Source organism: Anneissia japonica, unplaced genomic scaffold (assembly GCF_011630105.1).
Source record: "Anneissia japonica isolate Jap-2015-1 unplaced genomic scaffold, ASM1163010v1 scaffold1946_len758022_cov188, whole genome shotgun sequence".
Classification (NCBI taxonomy): Eukaryota; Metazoa; Echinodermata; class Crinoidea; order Comatulida; family Comatulidae; genus Anneissia; species Anneissia japonica.
In genome coordinates, this window is record NW_022694730.1 from 272,413 (window position 1) to 296,615 (window position 24,203).

Sequence of the window (24,203 nt, forward strand, 5' to 3'; positions counted from 1 at the left end):
GTAATCCACGTGTCACACACTTGCTAAAGAAGACCCGAGGACGGGTTGAAATATTCATGTTTTGAATAAAATTTGTGTTCTAAGTCTACCAAGTCGTTGACATCTCATCGTCTTTTTCATTGAGTTATATATATATATGTATATATATACGTATATACATATATATATATAAAACTTAAAGGTGCATCGGCACACATATATCATTAAAAAATCTTGAAAGGTGTTTGTAGTGATAATGGTGCAAAGTTGGCATCTAGGTTTCAAACATGGTGTGTTGCCATACTCATGGGTGGGTGAAGGTAATTTAGATGAAGTCACTGATGATGACATAATTAATGTCGAAATATTAAATCCCGACACGATGGCGATGATGACATAATTAATGTCAAAATATTGAATCCCGACAAGATGGTGGGCATTTTGATACTAAGAGTATGTATTATACTATCTTATTTAATATATTATATGCAGAATTGCAACAAGAAAGCACAAATCATTAAAAATAAATGCAAAGAAACAATCCATAATTCAATGTTTGTTTTATAAGCAGATGTAGGTGATGGCTGTTCCAAAAGATTTAGCAGAGGTAGAAACAGGCTTGTCAAGAACTACCAGCAGCAGTTCAGCTAATGATTGCCATGGCGATGTATCATTCTCACCTCCCCTTTACCAACAGCGCTATTCAGCAGTCATAGAAGTTGTGAGGAAGCACCAAGCATCAAAGGTAGAGTTGAATATATGCCAATAGCAGATCGAATGGATATAGAATTGGGGTGGGGTAGTGCTGAAGATTCGTTTGGGACACAGAAGTTTTTATTTTCTACAATTTTATTTTATATTTGTATTTTCGTTAAATGTTTTATACTGCATTATCTAAAAACTGTTGTACCCAGGACCCCAATATAGTCTACTTGATTGATTGGGCCACCCTGGTTAAATATTGTGAATAAATGAATACAGTAAATTTAAAAAAAGAAGGAACCTTCTGGTTGCTCTACTCATCTGATCTCTCCCTTTAGATAATACTGGTGTCGTTAAAATTTTTTTAAGAAGGGCCAATCTCTCCAACTTAGTGAATGGACTTGCAATTTCTGGTAGGGCCATGAATTGCAGCTAATGGGAAAGAAGTCACTGGTAATGGTTCTATTTTCACTAATCCTTGACACACACTGGGTCAGATCTAGGGGTGTCGGTGAGATCCGGATTCCCCCAGTGCCCTATTTTAGAGTATATAATTAGATTAAAATAAACCATTTTAAGCAGATGCCATTGGCTGTTTCCTCTGAAATGTTATGAAATGAAATGGCTTTTGTTTTTATTTTCATTAAAACGATCCTTGACAGGTAATAGATATGGGGTGTGGCGAGTGCAAATTGCTAAGAAAACTGAAACAGGAGGCAACACTTCAACATTTGATCGGAGTAGATGTTAACAGCTCATGCTTGGAAGGTAGCAAGTTCATCATCAGACCACTGACAACAGAGTACCTTCATCCCGTCCACAACAAGCCATTCGTAGTACAACTCTTTGAGGGAAGTGTTGCCAACTATGACAACAGACTGAGTGGATTTGATGTTTTAGCGTTTGTTGAGGTGTTAGTATCTTGTTTTATATACATTTGAATAATACATTAGTAGGCTACAAAGGAGCGGTTGGCGCATCGGTTGTGTTTCATTCTCTAATCCCTGGGGACAGGGTTAAAACCTTTGTTGTGAATTTTGCTTGTGGCAAGGCATTTTATCTATACTGTATTTGTCTCTCCACCCAGAATATAAGTGGGTAGTACCAGATATGATGTGGCATTGGTTGGTCTGTGCTACTTTAAATTGAAAGCATGCAAGTATATTCCATCCCAAGGAGTGACGATAATTGCACTTCGTGCTTGTTTGCCTATATAATAATGTGGATCCATTTTCCAGGGGTAATAATTAACATTGCCAGTGCCGTGTATCCCTTTTAAAAATATTATATGAATTTTGTTTCTTTTTTTTTCCTCTTCTACAAACATAATACAGCGTTTTTTAGAAATTTCGCATAAAAACCTGAATGGAAAAAAGAAATAGGTATCAATTGTAATGTAATTGATTAATACAAATATCGTTTCCTGGCAGATGTATGTGATGATAATTAGAGCTGTCAGACCCTTGAAATTGAATTTGTCGAAAACCTCAGTAGAGCTTCTGTCTAACTAACGTACGATACATTCAGATGGGGGAGGCGGAAAGGGAATGTGAAGTAGTGGAAATCAATTGATTTCAATTCAACATAATTGAGATAAATTACCCAGAAATTGGCACATTGCCAGCACACAAGGCTCGGGCTCAAAGATACAGTATGCTGTCTGTGCTAAGCTCATAAACTTGAAAAATAAAATTCTCTATCTGAATTGCTTACTTTGTATATTTAAATAGGTTTATAGCTTTCAATTGAAAATTAGAATAAAAAAGAATAATTGCCAATTAAATAATCAGTGTTCTCCCTATTGAAAAATTTTTACTGGTAAATTTGTCCATATAAAGCCAGCTAAGTGCGTGCAACATGAGATATTGCCTCTTTTAAGTAGAATGCAATGGCTTCAAAAAACAATACATATAATCATAGCCTAGACTGGAATGATGTTCATATATTGAAAGAAGGCCAGCCTAGGCTACCTAGGCCTAATAAGTGCTTTTCTTATTCTACCAACACACAATTTTTACTGGTTGGTCAGTTATTTTTACCGGTAAAATTGATGTCTAAAACAACTTTGGGAGAACACTGATTAATGGATGCATATTCATTCCTATATTCTTTGAAATGTCATTGAAAAATTAACTGCTTTAAATAAACTGTGCCTCGTTGAAAGCTTAGAACCCTAGACCCTGTCTAAGTGGGTGTGGACCTCCTGTTGGTGATCTTGGACCTTTTATCGGGGACCTTCAATTCCCTGTTAGGGAATTTCCGCCGCCACCATTGTTTACAACATATAGGAAATGAAAAAATTAAAATGAGCAGATCAATGTTTTAATTTAACAGTCCAAAGTAACAATTAGCAAACATATATACAAACATCAATGCATTGAACAGTTCACATGATAATTAAAGATATTTATTTAAGATTTATATAGTGCCAATTCCAAATGAAAGAGGAAAAGTGCTGAGCGTTATTACCCCTGGTCACTGAATAACATAAACGGCAAACTAGCACGAAGTGCAAATTCCTCTGGTTTAAGAGGAGTGGTATATCTAGTTGTGTGCATGTACCTAGCACAGTACTTAGTACAGCCAATGCCACAATATTCTACCAAGAAAATAGATGCACATTTATCCTCCTGGGTAGAGAAAATAGGTAAAGTGTCTGTAACAAAATGTTGGGCATCCCAAATTTGTTACATAATTAATGCAACAAGGTCATATTATGGCTTTGAACCTTTTGTTTTTTTTTCATGCATCATGAAGAAAAACATGCATAAAATTACGATTTTGCGTACATGCGTCACAGTACTTAAACAAAAAAATGAACTTATCTGCAAATTAAGTTTCACTCATAAAGTCATTAAGGAAACAAGCATAATGTAAATAGAACAAAGTATTATCTACGTAAGACTTTCTTTAGTGGTAATTTGGAGAATAGAGTTGGAGAAACAAGGTCGTTACTACAATTGTTCACTAATTAATGATGTACAAACATACGTAATAGTTTATCTATTTGAAAACATGAAACGTTTAATTAGTGATTTGTAGTACCATTAGTAATGGAGTACCATAAGTAATTGAACTCCTAAAAATTTGGTTTTCTCAAAATGATAAACAGAGACATGTAATCTTGTTATCCTAACACAACATGTTTAAAACCATTGCCTACAACCCTTCCCTAATTCAGCTTTCATCTGTGATGTTTTTTTGCTCAACAACTCAAATCTGAGACAATAAATAATTAGAACAACAGTACCCTGAAAATAATCAAAAGTTTAGAACACTCAATGGACTCTGTATTACAGAACTAAAAAATAGTCAGACCTACACAAAAACACCCAATAAAATCTATTAAAATAAAATAAAATTTTAAAAGCCAAAAATAAAACACTAGTTTATACTGAATCTCAGATTATCTAGTATAATACATACAGGATTTCAACATTAAATATGTCATCATCATTCCTGATGATGACATAATTAATGTCGAAATATTGAATCCCAACACGATGGCGTGCATTTCAATACTTGGAGTATGTATTATATTATCTTACCTAGTTTATACTTATATGATAATTAACTACATTAATATTGGTCAAAAATTTATCAAATTGCACCAATAGAAGAATGAAAAGCAGAGCTAAATCTTATCCAACAAGTTAAGGCTATGATTACAATTACAGAAGATGAAGCTTTTGTTTGAAATTTTAATTTTGAAACCTGTGACCACTTTAAATAAAGAGTTTCTGATTTAAGCAGATTATTAACATTCCTTTTTAAGAAGTTGTAGATTTCATTTCATTTACTCAATTTCCTTTCAAATTAGAACAGACGGGAACAGGATAAATTGGAACAAATGCTTTTCCAGCTTTGGGAATATTTAATTTGTTAATAATGTACAAGTGCCTGGCTCTACTGGTACTTACAAATAACAAAATATAGAATCATTGATTAATGAATTGAATCATTATATATTGATTGAATTATATTAACAATATTGATTAACGAATTGAATCATTAAATATTGATTGAATCATTTTAACAATACTTCTGCTACTTAAGCTCATTTAATGACTTCACATATGTAATAAACATAAAAATTATTAAAATGTTGATTGCCAAGATTATTATAACCTGAATCAGTGTGCAACAGTCAATAGACAAGAGTCTATGTCTTTTTTTACCAAGAGCGACCACTCACCAGTCTGCATGTTCCTCCACGCTTAAATATGGTACAGGCGCAAGTCATTATATTGGGTTTTTTGGAAGAGCTAATAAGATCGAATTTTTAAAATACGGTAATTAGAATGTTCATTTGTACGAACTTTTACAAAATATCTTGAAATTTAAAAAAAATAAAATTTCTTATAATTGGAAAAAAAAAATTAATATGGAAAAAAAAAAAAAAATTAATACAAAGATGTGATTCAAACTCACAACCTTGAGTTCTTTGGAACACATCCTTAACCGAATACGCTATCCATGCGACATGCCATATTAGTGGTACTGGCTGTAATGGACTTCCTTGCTGAAACCCCTGGTCTGTTTTGTAGGTGTAGGGGGCACCCTGGGTTCTAATTTTTAAAAAAAGGGCAATGAACGTTTGTTGAAAGTCCCCTAGTTTATGTGTACAAAGTTTCCTGCACATCCGTTCAAAACTGGCGATGCTGGATGCTTTTAAAATTTTTGAAACAAGAACAACAGTGAGGCTCTTGGGTCAGCGCCTTGCACGGAACCAACAAGTCAATAAATTATTTTCAGATATTCTGACAAATCAATATTGATTAAAGATCCTATAATATATCTGTGATCTATTTTTGTTATAATAATAATTAGGAATCTACACTAATACGTGGCAACACCTCCAAATGGAAGGTTCATCTAAAATAATTTACAAAGCAGAACATCATCTAGAAATATTCAAGATTCATGATCCAATAACTTACTTGCATCATCAATCTTTAAGGCCGGCACTCACTGCGCGATGCAATTCTATGAAGAATGGAACGCGACAATGAGCGCGCAGCAGATCGTTTTTAATGACGATCCGTTCAGAGTGCCACCGACAATCAGGAGACGGCGTTGTGTTGCCTGGCGCTCACAGGAAGTGGAGTTGGATTCGTCGTGTGACGCAGTGAATACCCGGCTTTAAGGGTAATTAATTTTCTGATGAACACATACAAAGAGCTCAATCACTAAGCGCATAGAGGCTTTTTCGCATGATGCGCTCTACAAATCAAACTATTATTATTATTATTATTACAGTAATAATAACAATGGATAAGTACAATGAGCCGTTATGTGCATTGAACTTAAATATTGGATTTTACTTTTTTTCTCAACAGCATAGAGCACTTGCATCCAGAAGTGCTGGAGAAAGTACCAGAAACCATTTTTGGTTTAATGAAACCACAAGCAGTTGTAATTACAACACCAAATTCAGAGTTTAATGTTCTCTTCAAAAATTTCACGGGCTTTAGACATTGGGATCATAAATTTGAATGGACAAGGCAAGAGTTCCAACATTGGTACGTGCTACATACTAATGTTACCGTAATAGAACATCATTAATTTTCGTCAGCATTTTACTTTACTATTGCCAATGTTGCTTTGGCTTGTGGTAGATCATAAAACAAATATTTTCATGTAATTTTTTATTTCTGTAGTCATATTGTAATTTTTTTCTGAAATTTAATCCCAATTATTAAATTAATGCAAATGATTTTCTTATACTGACAAATAAGCTGTGTTTGCTTTGCTCATACAAGATACAAGTCAACTTTATTGTCAAAATAATAAATTCTGAGATATTTGTTGTACATAACATAGAATCATAGAATCATGCTCATGTTGATAACTTACTGCAAATTAACACACTTTTGTTTACGTTAAGTTCTGTTGTCAACCAAGTTTATTATACAAACCATCTGAATGTAAATAAAACTCGAAATATTGTTAATGAAACATACCAGTCGATGAATAAGGCCATTGTTTCTCTTGAATATTTGGCAGGTGTGAACAAGTTTGTTCAAAGTATCCATACACTGTGGCCTACTCAGGTGTGGGGCTGGGACCACCTGATAAGCAACATCTTGGTCATTGTACACAAATTGCTGAATTTAACCGAAAACTAGAGGAGAGCATACCGTTTGGTAAGCAACTTGAAGATGATGTTGAGAAGAATCAACCATATATATTAGTAAGAAAAATTAATGTTATATTTTAAGTGTATGCATGATAATGATGATGATAATGATGATGATAATAGTCACTAAATTGTTAAGTCTTGATGCAGATCCACAATAAGCCAATTCATAATTTACAACATACATGCTCGTATCAAGGTAAATCAGTATAAACATACGCACAACATAGGTTTATGTCGATTGACGTTGGATACCACTGGATATGCATATGAGCAGTTCAAACCACGATTGGCTTATTGAACTGAAGGCCTTATATTTAAGGACAACACTGCACTCTCCTGCTACTGGCTCACAACTGATAATGACTTTATTTCTGTGATTTTCTATTCAAGGTGTCTGAATCTGTACATCCTTTCAAAAAATGCAACATGTTGGACATCAGGCAACGTATCTTATACGAAGTGCAGTATTACAACAACATTTTAGCATATTCGCTGCTGAAAGAAACAGATGAGGATTTTGTATTGGTGCCTTTGGAAAAGATGCTTCAATTTCCAAAACTTTCAGAGTTATGTAGTGATGTTGAAAAACTAAGGTACATTTTGACATGAATGAGGGTGATGCATTATGTCACATTTTTCTGGGTTACGAAGCACCTTTTCCCCTCCGGAAATAGAAACAGTCAATCATAATACGACCTCTGCTCCTTTGGGAGATATTATAGCTATGCATGTACTCAATTTAACGCAGACCAATTTCATTCAAAAACATTTACTATACATTCAACAAGGTATCTATTTATACTCTTGTGTGTAAAGGGATAAGCATGACAAGCCTGAGATTCACCAATTGAGCCTAGGGTTTTTGGAGATCGGATTAAATTGTAAACCAGACGTTGACATTAAATTCCCAATATTGCTGTATGCAATCATAGTAATTGGTTGGGGCTAGCTTATTCAATAATTTTTCCCCAAAGTGTCTCCAGAGAAACTAGTGTTAATAATTTAACTGGGCTGACATGTCGCAACTTAAATGTCTTGAGGACAATTGTTTGATTAGCACATGTTTAAGATTGCTACTGAAGTAGAACAAAGAAAGCCTCCTGAGTTTGTGGGCACAAACATAGGGTTATAAATACGATTACCACATGCTATTTTGATGTTGTCCTTTCCTTTTTGCAGAGAAGTAATAAAAACATCCGAAGAATTTCAACTTAGTGGCGATGAAACAGCAATTGTAAATGCTAGAGAATATGGATCAGAAATGTCATCAGATGATGATAGCTTTTTACAGGCTGCATTTGAAGATAATGAAACTTGTTTTGTGGAGGAAATTTCTAATGAACAATCAACAGAAGGAGAATGCTGGGATTAGTGTATTAATGGATTCAAGTTTCAGGTTTTATTTCAAAATATATATATATATATATCAGCAATGCATATATTATAGCAACATAGACCATTACGTTGTAGCAAACTATGCAGTTTCGCATTACAGCTAACTGAAATCCCCCCCCCCCCAGTCGGACAGGCCTGGGGCCAGATTCATCAAACTAGATATTGGCTTAAATTTATCTTAAGTCAAATTTATCAATATTGCTTTTACTTAAATATTGCTTAAAGTCAGGCTCCGGAGGAAAAAAAATTTTTGATATGTTGTAGAACTGATTTTTCTAAGACAGAAAAAAGTTGTTTGACGAAAAACTGTGGAATGGTGAATGAGATACAGATTTTTTAATATTTAAAAACTGGGGGAAAAAGGGGCGTAACTGTTCATTTTTACACCTTAGGTTGTCAGATGAAAAATTAAAAAAATAATTTGCCTATCTAAATAACATTATTTTGCCTGCCAATCCCTAATATTGTGGTCTAAAAACACATTTTGGATCATGCTAAGTAATAAAAATTCTCCCTGTGAACCCTACAAGAAGTTTTTATTCTGAGCCGTCGACCCCTTGGCTCTGACCCCTCCGTCGGACATGCCGGTGACTGCTGTGGTGCAGTGAGAAGTCTGAAAGCTGGTAATTACATTTTTACAATTTGTGTGAAGATTTGCCTATTTTTAATACCAAGTGTCCAAATGAATCAATTGGCAAACATGAATACATACAATCAATAAATGTATCCATTTATACATCATCTATTAAAATGCGAATATTGGAAACAATGTAAAAGCAGCTCTGAAATCAGGAAAACAAACAGAATTTTTGTCTTTCAACTCAACAAATATTTGAATATACAATGATGAAAAATTGTTGTAATTGTCCAAGCAGTCATAAATAGAAATAAGGGTTGGTTGGGGGCACTTTTTTATATAGGCCTAATTGTAGAGTATAGGGCTATGCACATTTGTGTTACCATGGTAAACTAATACACTAAATCTATGGTTAAGAATATTTGGGCTTCTGTGAAAGCAACAGTGATTTTGATGAGCAGGGATTTTGATAAATCGACAGTCTGTAAAAGATGATCAACTCCAAAATACTAAAGATGTCGGATGGAAGAAATTAACTGTACTGCTCTGTACCATTTTGTGTGAATCTAGTGCTGCTGTACATGCGAGTATGTATCATCTATAATTGATCTTTAATGTGGCATGCAGTGGTGGCTCCTGAACAAAGCAGTCGTCTAGAGCTTCGGTCAGGGTCCTGAATTAAATTGCTTGTGAAAGTCATGGGAGATTTTATGGGTCAGGCAGCCCAAAATTGTGCTTAGACCACAATGGTAGCGAATGCAGTCACAATAATTTTGTTTTGGATCAGCAAAATAATATTTTTAGTCCGATGACCTCATTTTAGCATCGAATGGCAGGGGTCCAAGCTAGTCTAAAATAGATGCAAAATTAGTGAAAGTAAATTGACATGAAAGCAATTAGATCCAAAAGATCTCATTTTCATCCCCTTTTGGTTGAACTGCATTTCTGAGTCCCCTTTACTTTGAATTTGAAATGTACTTTTATGCAAATCAATACTTCGCTATGGTGCTAATACGATGCCACTAACTAAGAACATGTTTTTAATACCATGTGTTGATTGTAGTTCATAATGACATCTTGGAAAATTATAAAATGTGGCAAAGACAAACTAAACTAAATTTTTTTGGCTTGTCTGCCACAAATAATGCCAAGGTGCAATCTTGGAATTTCTCAACATTGAAATATTCACTCATTGTATCTCTTTTTTATCGTACTGATGCACTTGTAGTAATGTCATGACAAAGATTTAGTAGTAGTAGTAGTAGTAGTGGTATCATCACACAGCAAAATTTGATTAATCTCAAACTTTGAAATGCATACTGCAACAGTACATCAAGGGTTTTTGACTTTGAAAAATCATGGTCTACCACAGCAGACGTTGTGTATATGGGAAAGGGGCTGTTTGAAAAGACCAAGTACAGAAATAAACAATCATATACTAAGTATTATCACATATATCACTATATTTATGCCAATACAAAATTACTTGATAAATTGTTGAACTAAAAGTAGCAAAGAGTACTACATAGCTGTTAAATTAACATGGATAACTTTGTAGCTCTTTCTCATTGTATTGCACCTAATCACGTACATGTATAATCACTTACAATCATACAAAAAAATATAACAGTTATAATTGAATAAAATAATAATCATTATCATCAAAATAGTGATAATCATAATAATACCATCATCATCATAGTCGTCATAATTATTAATAACATCAACAATAGTAATGATACATTTAAAAGTATCATCTTAAAAATTTATACACCATCTCGGAGATACCTTCATACAATTCAACTCATTACAATATTTACACATCATATCAACAATAATAATAAGGCGCTGGTGTCCACAGAGGTGCCCTAATTATGTCAGAACAAAGCAGGACAGATGAAGAATGAAAAGGAAAAACAAAGGTTAAGCAAAAAAAAAAATGAACATTTCTGGGCAACAAGTAAAAAAATATTAAAATTTATATTTCACAAAAAATGTACTGGGGTGTAAAAAAATTATATCTATAAAACTACTATTAAAATCAGGATATAAAAACAAAATCGATGGATACAGAAACTTTGTTAACTTGACTAGTGTATAATGCTATAAAATATCCTTAAAAAAATAAATATATTAATGAACAATAAATAATAAATAAATTCAAACTGTACATAGTAATAATTCAGGATACGATATGGGTAATATACAGTACAGTGAATTAAGTAAGATTTAACATCTTTCACGTAATACTTAAAATATTACCAGCAACAGTAATGGAAAAAAAATCTTTAAAGACAATAATAATAATTGTCAAGAAATTGATGATGGTAAAAAATATATTCCAGTTTTTAAATAACCCAACCATTTAAATCTTGCATATATTTGAAAAAAGCTCTATTAAAAACCAGTATGACAAGATTCCATTCATTTTATGAAGTAACCACCAGCAGATGCATTATGGGAAATATATGTTTTGGGGCCAATTTTTTCTGAAATCAAGTTTAAAAAAAATCTTGTCAGCTTAAACAATTTACCAAAACAATCATATAAGTAACAAATAGTATTAAAATGTTTTGGTAACTTTAATCTTTATATGATTGGTTATATGTTAATGCTGCGGATAATGCCAAGCGTCACACCTTCACTATGTAAAACTGCACGCCACAACAACAATACTATTTACAGCTTGATTTGGAAGAAATTTCTCTGGCGATTTGGAGATTTAGCATTTTGTTTGGTCATTTTTATCTTTTAAGCTCTTCAATTTTTTTTTGGCTGGAACACGTTCTAATCAATGGAAGATGCAATGTATCATCAATGGTATAAGTTTTGTTACAAAAAAAAAAAAATCATAATAAATTGGCCTATACTTGTAGGTGTTGACAACATTAATTATTCATAAATATAGAGGTGTTCAGCATAATTAATACCAGGTGTCAGGCTTGTCTGAATTTCTGCTGTTAAATAAAACACTTTTTTCTGAACCTGGAGGTATTCAACATATAACATTTGTAATTAATATTTATTCATAAATACCAGGATTTAATCAGGATTTATGATAGACAGTAAAATGACAGGCAGCAATTTATAGACTAACAAATATTTATTAGCACAAACAGGTGACTGTACAAATAAAACATCATCAATCGATTATATTGAGTGAGGACACTCCTCCTTACTCAGTTGTCTCACATGTTTATAAGCGCTTGATGACGTTTCATTTGTACAGTCACCTGAAGAAGTTCACTGTGTGAACGATAGCTTATGCTAATAAATATTTGTAAGTCTATAAAGTGCTGCCTGTCATTTTACTGTCTATTACTATAGTTCAGAATAACATGGCTATACCCCACTATTTCATAAATTATTCATGTAATATAATTAAAAGTTTTGTTATAAAATACTTTGCAGAGCTATTTTAGCCAACCAGTGCTAAGCAATGCTGTCTCAAAACAGACCCAGCTGTAGTGAAATACATTTATATCCATGGAAGCAATGTGATGTAAATGATATTCTAAAATCAACAAAAATAACATTATCATCAGGAATATATAATAATAATACAATTATCAAAACTTTTACACAGGAAAAACTAAATAGTAGTTTGATTATTTGTGATAATCTATAAAGAGTACCATTTCCATCAAAGTTAGATAAACTGTAGCGTTTATTTCAAAACATACTAAGGTAAAAGTTACATAATTCCTGAGTTGTATACAAATCAATTGGTTGTTTACATATCCACATAACAAATAGTTGATTACTGTAATAGCAGGATACTCTTAGCAAAATATATGGAAGTTTTATAGAATACCTTAACGCAGGTTTATATAACTTCCAAAGGCTTGTGGTTGTTTTTACAATAATTATATAAAAGAATAATATCAGCGCAATTTGGAATGAGCACTGTACGTATAAGTTTTTGTTCAACTTCCAAGATATTCATAATGGTGACTGATAAATCCACCAATATCTTTACAATGAATAATTTATTACAAAACATTAAGTTCATTAAATACTCGGAAATCATTAATTCTACAAAAAATAAAGCTTTTCCAGATGTATCCATATTTAAAGTGAGAATTGTTTAATAATATATATCTTGACCAAAATGCAAAAATAAACAAATTGATGGATAAAAACCGACCAAAATTAGAAAGAATAATGATTCTCTTTCTCAATGAATACATATAAGGAATGTCAGATTGGTTGGCTGGCATCAACTCCTCACTATTTAAAATTCACATTGATGTTCATCATTAAAAATACTGATACAATAAATTGTGGAAAACATGTATGGTAACATAATATCTTTCAACAGCATTTCATGATCAATTACACAACAGGGACCACAGCTGGTACTAGGAATAAATCCTCTATAAACATTTTAAAATGTTTACAATGTAAACAGAAGCCTGAATTCTGAAGACTTAAACCTTAGCTGGATAAAACAATGAAAATTGTTTGAAACACATTTAACACATGTACATAAATTAAATATGAATTGTTATTCATTTCTTTTTACTACCCCTTTTTTTAATCGGTGGCGGTCCTTTCCTGGCGTCATCAGACAATGATTCGGGGCGTCGTTGCCTTACAGCGTCATGGCGGTCAAACCTTGTCGGTCTTCGTTTTTCATGAACTGTTGCGCGATTTTTGAAGCTTGGGAGCGGTTGATGAGCAGGTGGGTTATCAAAGGAAACACCTTTCTCAATTTGTACACCTTTATTGTTATTGTATACGCCGCTGAGATAACTGTGACCTGAACGCATCCCACATGAGCCATCATTGGTTGCTGCTTGTACATCCAATGTTGGAAGATTAGCAGTGAGGTCCTTACTGTAATTAATAAAGAAAAAGCAACATAGAATATGTGATGTGAAGTTTAGATTTGGATTGAGACTTTTTCTTTGAAATTTATTTTTTGTATTCATCATTATCCATTTTAATATTGAATTTTTCCAAAATTCTAAAATGAGCTGGTTTCTACTGGAAATTATCAGACCAAAAGACGCATTGGGATCCAAATAGTTAACAGTCCTGTAACTAAACGGGTGCCAGGACCCGCAAGGAGATCTCAATTTTTGACAGCATTGGGTATTAAATTATAAATATTTCCTTGTAGAAAAACAGCCATACCCCAAAATGCACATCGGTTCGCACCAATTCAAAGACAGGTCAATCAACCACTATCAGACCTCTTTTCAGACAGCTTAGCCTCTACTGCTGTAGGGACTGCAACAGTTACGATGATTTAAAGATGTAAGTATATAAAGTTAACTTACACTTCTTGTTTTAATGATATGATGTGTTCTGCCAAAAGGTTAGCTTCTTCGATCTGTTCTGACTGACCCATCTGATCAATATCAATATCATGATATACTACTCCTATTTCATCGTCCTTCCGATGTTCATGCTGCAAAAATAAAAAAAAAATGTTTACTTAGGTTGTTTAGGAGTAGTCAGGAAGGGATTTGAACCCCCTGACATCAAGGTAGAAACGCAACTTCTGCACCAACTGATGCATTGATGTATGTCAGGTCTCACCAAAAAAAGTGAAACTTGGATGGAAAGTTAAAAATTGAGTTCATGTTATTTTCAAATAGATCAAACTGGTAGATCCATGTGATCTAAAGAAAATTATTTTTTAGAAAATCAGTCTTATAAACAAGATTATATATACCAAATCTCATTGAAAGAATGTGTACAAAACCAGTTTGCCAATTTATGGATCCACTTAACAGAGGCAATAACATTGCCAGTGCTGTGTATAAATTCCTATATCATTATCATTATAATTATAGGAATAATATGCTTACCATGGACTTTCTCAGTTCCGAGAGTCTGAGACTGGCTGTGTTTGTGACACGCTCAAGCGTTCGAATGTCATTCATTGTACTCATAACTTTTTGCATCTGCTGTGAGATTATCAATTCAATGCAACTATGAGAAAAACAGAATATTATACATTATTGAGGGAAAAAATTTAATACAAGAAGAAGTGGAAAGGGTTAACAGTAGAATGGTTTAAGGATTAATGAATTGTACCTGTAGTTCATTGTCAGAAACCAATGTACATTCTAAATGGTGTTCTAACAACATCCAACATCAAGACAAATAAAAAAAATAATAAATATCTGGGAACATAAAAAGGTACAATACATATTTTACAATTTCGTAAAAGTAAAAACACCACAAGGCACTTTATAAAGCAAGTAATAGACTTTAATCGTGATCGCGGACTCATCGAGCCCGATCGTATAGCAAACATGTTTCGAGAAAACGATTCTCATCATCAGTGCGAAGGATAACAAATTTTGCCAAAGCTTATATGGCCTTATACACATGTATGTAAATAAGCAGATTAGCAAATAGAAAAACGACTAATGAAGCAAATCACAAAACGTAGCCAACCACCCATCACTGTGGATTGTTATGTAGATTAGTTTAAAGAATCAAACAGCGAGCGTGATATTCAAGTTGTAAATTTGCTTATTAAGGGATGGATTGTTCCAGGTAATATGCAAAGCTTCCTTAATTTTGATGATGAGAATCGTTTTCTCGAAACATGTTTGCTATACGATTGGGCTCGATGAGTCCGCGATCACGATTAAAGTCTATTACTTGCTTTATAAAGTGCCTTGAGGTGTTTTTACTTATACGATATTTTACAATATATGCAAATATTGTCAGCTACATCAAATTACTACTACTCAACTATGTAAAATATCTGATCCTAAATTATTCTAGTCAAGCCTTAGATCAATTCTTTAATCATCTTCCTATTTAAAAAATACCAGCATGAATAAAAAAAATGCCATGTACTACATAAATGTGGTGATTTATTATAACATGTAGGCAGATATTAGAATGTCATGATATAGATGATATTGAAGGGAGTTAGCCGTTAACACTGTTGAATAAATATAATATTAATCATCAAAGATATACAGTGTTTAAATAAGGACATGATGGAACATCGTAGGCTACCCTGCAGCTTTCAAACGAATTCGTTGAAAAGTTACAGGGTAGCCTACGATGTTCCATCATGTCCTTATTTAAACACTGTATATGTACCTTTGATGATTTATATGATATAGCTGGTTATTACAAATCGCATTTTAAATTTTTTAAAATTTTTTATATGTAACTATATTGCTTTATCTTTTTTAAACCATTTGTTCTGATTGTGCTGGATCAGTTTGTATTTTATTTATATATTAAATATATTTAAAAAAATTAGTAAAAAATATTAATCTTGAATCAACAAAATTAAAACCAACAAACCTGGCCTGTTTGGAGACATCCTGCAATGCCTCCCAAGGATTATGTTGCCTTGGGCTTCGAAGAACGCAAGGTGCAAACACAATGGAAAGGTTACTGGCTGACATTTTGTTGTACTCTTCATTCAAAGCAATCCTGTATAACATACAACAGTGATCAAAATTATACAAAAATAACCTTATATGATGTATGAGAAAAAACTAAAAAAAAAAGCCAACAATAAATAACTGTGCTGTGCAGGTGCAAATGTAATAGAAATCAATACACTCTAGAATTAAGCAACCTGGATCCAATTTTGGTGTTTTTTGTCATCAATATTCAAAAACTGTCTCTTATACACATCTAGATGTGTATAAGAGACAGGTAATAGACTTTTTCGTGACATGCAGCACATAAGGCCAAATATCAATTAATATATTTATAGTACAATCCAGTTAGCTATGTGGTTCATGTGTACTTGTCTTGTGGAGATCCCTTCTACATTCAATGATTTTAATTTGTTTGCACAATTATCTGTAATGTTCAATTATTAACTCAGTTTTCAATTTAAAGTTACTATTATAGATTTAATTTGTCTTATAATAATTAGCATTGTACATTTTTAATTACTTGATGAGATCATACTTTAATGAATTACCATTTCTAGGATAACAAGGCTTGATATGAAATTGTTCACTAGAATTGGACCCAAACCACACTTTATAAAATGTCTTAAATGTACTTTGCTATTCGGTTACTGACTGATTAATAAAGATGGCAATATATTAATGACATACCCTATATACCAGTGTATAAGACGAGACTTAAAATAGCAATTTACGATTAAAAAAAACAAGGGGTCGCCTTATACACACAATATACAAATTTTCGTCTTTTGTGGGGATCGTCCATAACATGCGAATTTACTACTGCAATGAAGCTAATAAAATGTTAAATACTTTTTTTATTTATTTCTTTTTCTTTATACTGGGAAAACCTGTTCAGTAGCATATCTACTGTTCTCCCACAGGGCCCAGTACAAATTGTCCAAAAATCTTCTCACACTTGGGGGTTGTTTTATACACGGGTCGCCTTATACGCGAGACGAGAATGTATGTTATTTGTCTGTTGTAAAAGTACGGAAAATCCCTCACAAAGGGAATATGATCCTATAGATCTAAATTCATTCCGACGTAATTATGATCAATTACAAGTGAATTGGCACACACATTTTCAGATAAACCATTTGTGGTGCAATCAGGAAAAACCTCAATATTTGCATTAAAACCAAATAAAAATTTAATTAATAAAAATATTTAATGTAAGTTTCAATCACACACGCATCCCAACAATTATCATTTCAAAACGGTTACTTGTACACTTGACCTAAATTGATATCATATAAAGAAATATGTCTTGCAAAACCCAAAATGCACTGCAGTACGTGTTAATAAGATGTCATTAAAGGAAATAGGATCTTAGACCCTCGAATTATTTAATGATGACTACCCATCCTCGACTACAAGTTGTCTCAAGGGTGGGCTTTCTCAGAAAGTTTGACTTTCAGTTGGAACTTCATTTCCTTAATCTAGTTAATCCTACCTAAATCAAAGTGTCATCCCAACCAATGAATAAGTATTTATAAATATGAGAAGTTGACATATCTTCTTCATGACTATAAGTAGGTTCACTTGCCAGTTACTGGATGGAACCATTTGTCATTATGAGGCTTATGACAGCAAATGGAGTTGTACAGGATTTGAACCCAGAACCTTGGGATTTAAACATTTAACTGCCAAGCTAAAGATTCAATATACAGTACAACCATAAATGGCAAACGACAGATCAAATCATAAAATGATTTGTTACATCATAAAGAGGCAGTGATGCCAATATAATCTTTTACCTGTATTGTGCTAAAAATACTTATTCGATCCTTTTAAAAAATTCATTTGGAATAGAGATAAACTGTACATTCAATCCTTTTAAATGAGCGATTGACGGGGGTCGAAGTCTCCCAGAAGTCGTGGGTGGCCCCTGGAAATCAGGGTGGCCCTCCTCCTGCAAGCAAGCAAGAATCTCCCGCAAATTCATATTTAAATTTTTTTACTACTTCACTATCAATTGTCTCACAGAAGTTAGTGCTGATGGGTATCATCATGCACAATATAAAATTAAAAATATTAAGAAAGTGTATTTACCCAGATCTCAAAAAAGGGATTTCTTCAAACTTGGGACCCCTAAATTTAATATTTAATTGCTTTCTAAAGTTTCTTTCCATATTTATGCAACAGATTCGGGTAAGATTTATTTGGCATGAACACCACAGATAACCCGCAAAAGTCGGAAGACTTATTTCCAGTAAGGTCCATCTGTTGGTGATTGGGCAGTACACCGACAGACAATCCCCTACTCTTGGCTTAAGAGGCTACTGCATATGGGCCATATTGCACACAGGATTAACAGCTTAAATGTCTCGTCCAAAAGATGGTGCATTTGTCATACTTCCATTTACAAAAAAAAAAAACATAAAAGGATTATGCAAGCTTAATCGTAACTAAATGAAAAAAGCAGGAATAACACTCGAATGATTCTTACCGTGCTAAATGAAAAATAAGGCGCTCAAATAATGCATGGTTTGTTTGTGGAAGTTTTTCGATGGCTTCCTGAAGTGCAGCGACCCTTTCTTTGTGATCGATGATCTGTGTGGTTCGCAGAAACTCATCGTACAGTTGGCAAGTGATCAGAGGTTCAGCCATTTCTCTGAAGAATGCTTTTAAGACTTGACCCACTACAAGAACTGAGTATACCGTCAGGTCGATTGAGTCAACATCTGAAATAGTAAATAATAAATGATTAATCACAATTGCCTAAAACAATTTTATGGTAAATGGACCCTTTTTCAAACATAGCAAGTGATCATACCAGGGCCAGGTATATGCGCTTGTCCTACAAACATGTGTTGTCCGAAGATGAACGTTTTTGTGCAACCTTAGCAACAATATGCAAGGGTAGGGCTTAGCTGAACCGTTCATTACCTTTTGTCTGAGTAGCCTATGTTCTGATGTGTTTTGAGTCATGCATGTCTATAGGGGTTTGAAGTGGGGATGTGAGGTGTTATAAGTGCAAATATATCATTCATTATTCATTGGAAATTCATGTAGCTCTCTAATTTTCTAATATCAGTAATTTTTTGTTTAAATATTCTAAGAAATTTGATTAATTGTTGTTTAATTTAAGATGTTTATTATCAACTTTGAAATTGCTGATGACAATAAATATTCCATTTATGTTTAAGCTTGCGGTACACCACGTAGGTAGTTCTGAAAAGAACTGTTGTAGTTGAGAAAGTCTCGATGTTTCGATTGAGTTGCTTCAATCGTCTTCAGGAGAATATCTGCAGAAATTCCAAACAGGGAAATACTTATATGATTGGGTAGAGATGCTGGTTGCTGGTTGGATGAATATAAACTGACCAATGAGAAGACTGCTAATATAAGGCTAAAACAAAAGCCATTGTGGGAAGGTTTACATTGGTGAAACAGGATGAGATCGCCATACTAGGCTCAAGGAACACCAAGGCCATGCCAGGAGAGGGGAACAACAAAAATTTATAGTCATGCACTCCCACAGTCAACAACACCGTGTACATTGGAACAAAGCCGAACTAATAGCCACTGTACCATCTTGGCACTCCAGAAGGACCAGAGAAGCCACAGAAATTCACAAACACAATACAGTACATCAAGATATTGGATTTATCATTAGCCATATTTGGCTGTCCATGTTTAATCGGACCTAGCCAAGCAGCCCCAGCTTTTCCCACCTCACTGGAACTATGCCTTTGTTTTTGGTCGTTCACAAACCCCCTTTCCCGCCACACTGGAACTATGCCTTTGTTTTTGGTCGTTCCAACCCCTTTTCCCGCCACACTGGAACTATGCCTTTGTTTTGGCGTTCCCACCCTTTCAATGGCTTTTGTTTCAGCCTAATCACTAGCAGTCTTCTCATTGGTCAGTTTATTCATCCAACCATCAGCCAACATATAAGTATTTCCCTGTTTGGAATTTCTACAGATATTATTCTCATGTAGATGATTGAAGCAACTCAATCGAAACGTCGAGACTTTCTCAACTACAACAGTTCTTTTCAGAACTACCTACATGGTGTATTACAAGCTTAAACAAATAAATATTCCAATTCATAATAATTGTAGTAATAGTAATAATCTTATAATTTTAAATTTTATCTTTTAAAGTATTTACATATATACATTTTATATATATATATATATATATATATGTATATATGATATATATATAGGCCTATATATACTGTATATTAAACTGAATAAATGTTAAAAACCAAACAACAAATAAAATCAAAGGCTACTTATTATAGGTTGTATTCTTTACTTAATAATTAAATTACCTATGTACCAGTCTCGATGTTTGCGAACGAAGTTTAAAATTTGCATTTAAGTTTCAAAGTACTTAGCATGTAGCAAGGATTCAGAAAGAAACGGTGACAAAGTTGATTTTCAACCAGACATTGGAAATATACAAGCAAAAAAAAAATAAAGTTCTAAACCGTTATGGTAACTTTGATAATAATTGAATTAGCTAACAAAAGAAAACACATAGGATACAGTACACAAATTTAGGCATGTTTTTGTGCATTTTGGTGGTGAAAATGGGATTTAATTTGGTAGTGAACTTTTGTCTTTAGAGGTTAAACCTGTAATTAGGAAATTAAACCAACACAAACTCTGATGTAATTAATCAGTTTACCAATTACCACAGAAATTTGCACATTATTAGAGGTGAGGTGAACTTTGGCGTCTCAAGATAAAGCAGAACGTGACAGCATTTGCTGGGCTCAGCGGAGACAATTTCTTTGGGTCTGAGAAAATGCCAATCACGTTTAACAACTGAAAGAAATTGACATCCGTCATACGCTGTCAATCAAACAATCCGTCAATCAATCAGTCAATGACTTCTAGAAACAACGTTAAAGTCCATTTATACTTTTTTATATTTTTTTCTTTTGTTAATCAATATAATTTATTCATATTCAAAAGCAAGGTAACTTGTTAACATAATGGAAATTTTTTGTCTGATCAGATAAGTCTAATTAAATAATGTCTATCTAGTCTGACAGACAAAATTGTAATAATGTATATCCCAAGCAAATTACAAATAAAAACCACATCATTTAATTAATTTGTCACTGAATCTGCAAACTTACCTTCTCCGGAATTAATCCGTAATTTAATTTCTTTAACCTTTGCCTCTGGTCCAGGCCTTCTGTAGATACCCTCTTGATAAAGTCCATGCAGTTCTATATGAAAGATACACTTTTCAATGATTTTAGGAATTGCGCAACTTCCGCGGGTTAAGGTGGAGAGACTAGAACCAAATACTTGACCATGCTTGCCGACTGGTTGACCTTTGCACTTTCCAATCAACTTTGACATACATTTTTTGTGCACTGTAAACTTGCAATCTGAAAGAGTAAAAATAAATATAAAAGTGTATAAAAATAAAATATCTGTTTCTATTATTGGCTGTTGTCTCAGACAGAAAAGAATATAGCAGAAATAAAATATATACTGATATAATTTAAGAATTAGTTCTTATACAAAATGCTATACATAACATAAAACTTACAGATTAAGAAAAAGAAAAATAGAATATCAAATTAAAAATATATATAATAATAATTTAACAAGGAATAAAAGAAAGAAGCATTATTTTATTAAATAAACAAGAAAAAAAATCAATAAAATAATTAAAAAAAACACAAGAATATGAGTTTTGAATTTCCTTCTTCTAAAGTCTTCAGCTTGATCGTCAAAATTTACAGGAACAGAAATAAAGGTTGGTATTGCTTGCGTTGGCCAGCATCTGTTCGAGCATTTGAAGATGCATGCAACACTGGTGACAGTCTGACCAGATCATTCTCTAAAACAATCTGTCATGACACAGTTTGTGCATGGCATAAGCATCTTGGTAGAACCACCAATTTAATTCCTTTTTAATTAAGGTATCTCATTTGGATCAATTAAGTAATATAACTGAAAACTGTTAAACTAACTTTTCTAAAATAATATGTAAATGTAGAGTTTTGGTTTCTGAATTCTAGTAGTTTCAGAATTGATGTTCGGCAGTGACATCACAATGACTTATTCAGTATCACAGTAACACCCTAAAACACAACCATTTCCTCATTAACAACAGTTGGCTGTAATTGTACAACTGACATCTAATTAACAACTTCCAGTTACCATGCACAGGCTTGCCAACCACCTATTATTAAGTTAATAAATTTGCACCTACAACAAAGCAAATTTAAGCATGTCAGCCAACTCACTAAAATGGTTTAAATAATGAATGCCTGAGAAACATGTAATGAAAGAAACTTAGGAGCGTTAGAAGATTACAACTTTAAGCATAAACTGCTTAAAATTTGTTTTTCTTCCCGAAGATCAAATTAACTATGCTCTTTGCACTCGTGCCGTACTCCCCACCCTCCCAGGCATGGACTTACTTTACTTGTCAGGGCAATGGAACCACATTACTCAGACCTTTTATGACTTTAATTGTGCCTTTTTTCCACAAATAAAAAGGTACTGTACTTTTGAATAGATATCAACATAACTGTTTTCAAACTTTTAGGTAGTAGGTATTTTTGTGGTGGGTCACCATGAAATAGGTTGGCAAACTATAGGTCCCTATCCAAAAATGTTTAATTCTCAAGGCAATAAACGACTATGTAATGTATAATGTTCTTAAACCACCAGCAGACAAGATATGTTTTTAAACCACCAGCAGACAGGATATAATGTAGTATTCAATGAGTTAGAATTAAAGGAAATGATGGCCGACAAAGCAGGATGTTGAAAGTGAATATCAAACAGCACTCAATCAGCTCTTGATTAACTAACTAATTATTTAACTTAAAAATAAAATCCAATACGCCAGTTCATAGTTTGAACTGCGCACACCCGTATTGGAGATCGATCGATATAAACAAAAGTTTAACATATACATAGGGCTCCAAGTTGACATGGCCTTTGTTAGAAAGCTATATGTAATGTCAGTTATGTATTTTTATGCTAAATATTAGCCGTATGATGCAAGTATTCTTTAAACTACCAGTATGTACCAGAATTAACTAGTTTCAGACAATTCCTAAGGCCAAGCCGACTCCGATACTTAGCACGGCCTAGCCTAGATTGTATGTGCTAAATATTTGTTTATGTCAATTAACCGTCAATATGGCCATGCGCAGCTCAAATTATAAAGTGGCTTATTATAAATAACCAATATTTTATGCAAAGTGTTTGTGTGTTCATAATTCTTTACTAACCTTGGCAAACATGACCCTTCTCCATCAGCCACAAGAAACTGTTGCATGATTCACAAAGGGTGGGGATGTTGAATTGGTATCCATGGAAACGATGCCCTTGGATCTCGATAATATCTTCTTTCTCCTTTTTCTTCTTTTTTTGTACTTTCTGCTGTTTAAACCAAAAAAAAAAAACAACAAAGCATTTCATTATTAAAGTATTTTAAAATCTACAATAAAAATAAACTATGCATAATAATAGGAAAAAAAAAGATCCCCAAATTGATACAAATTTTATCCAAAGAAACTAAGGAAAAACAAGATCATAATAACCAAACACTATCGCACTGTTTACCAGTCAACAGAAATATCACCTAGTTTACGTTCAGTAATAACATACCTTATAATACAATCCAATCCTATCCATACGTGGAGCTACAGTAGTCTAATACAAATGACTATTCGCCTATACCGTGTGTTCAAGCTGACATTTGAAAATGGACTGTTTCCTAAATATTGCAACAATTTATTAAGAATTGCATGTAATCATTTAGAAGCATGCTTAGAGCTTCGTCCATGACTGTACATTTTTAAAGAAACAATTCATAACTTTCTATTTTTTTTTTTACTTATAATTTCCTATTTATGTGTTTCTTTTAAGATATGTTGACAGTCAATGTAAATTTCCTTGTATGGAGGTATGAAAACTTAATTTCTGAATTTTCGTGCAATAAAGGAAGGAAATGTTCAATTACCGGCTTGCTTTTTTGGGATAGTACCAATTGCTGTCTCTTA

At 33.2% G+C, this 24,203-nt stretch overlaps 2 protein-coding genes across 3 annotated transcripts in view; one reads left to right on the forward strand and one right to left on the reverse strand.

Moving 5' to 3' along the window:
- The window catches only part of LOC117101205 (small RNA 2'-O-methyltransferase-like), a 10,725-nt gene extending 2,483 nt beyond the window's left edge, over positions 1-8,242 (forward strand). Inside the window, exons 2-7 of one of the 2 annotated variants that reach the window (XM_033241117.1) lie at positions 551-724; positions 1,344-1,594; positions 6,021-6,203; positions 6,688-6,874; positions 7,214-7,416; positions 8,003-8,242. In XM_033241117.1, the coding sequence (XP_033097008.1) occupies positions 560-724; positions 1,344-1,594; positions 6,021-6,203; positions 6,688-6,874; positions 7,214-7,416; positions 8,003-8,195 (1,182 nt within the window). In that variant the 5' untranslated portion in view covers positions 551-559 and the 3' untranslated portion in view covers positions 8,196-8,242. Of the gene's footprint in view, positions 1-547; positions 725-1,343; positions 1,595-6,020; positions 6,204-6,687; positions 6,875-7,213; positions 7,417-8,002 lie in introns of both variants that reach the window. The other variant, XM_033241118.1, reaches the window with a different exon arrangement.
- A 1,996-nt stretch (positions 8,243-10,238) lies between these two features.
- Positions 10,239-24,203, reverse strand: part of LOC117101224 (unconventional myosin-IXa-like) — a 104,879-nt gene continuing 90,914 nt past the window's right edge. Inside the window, exons 29-35 of the mRNA XM_033241139.1 lie at positions 23,430-23,580; positions 21,306-21,563; positions 18,657-18,891; positions 16,083-16,214; positions 14,615-14,738; positions 14,081-14,211; positions 10,239-13,634 (exon numbers count right to left, since the gene is read on the reverse strand). Of these exons, the coding sequence (XP_033097030.1) occupies positions 13,307-13,634; positions 14,081-14,211; positions 14,615-14,738; positions 16,083-16,214; positions 18,657-18,891; positions 21,306-21,563; positions 23,430-23,580 (1,359 nt within the window). The 3' untranslated portion in view covers positions 10,239-13,306. The remainder of the gene's footprint in view (positions 13,635-14,080; positions 14,212-14,614; positions 14,739-16,082; positions 16,215-18,656; positions 18,892-21,305; positions 21,564-23,429; positions 23,581-24,203) is intronic.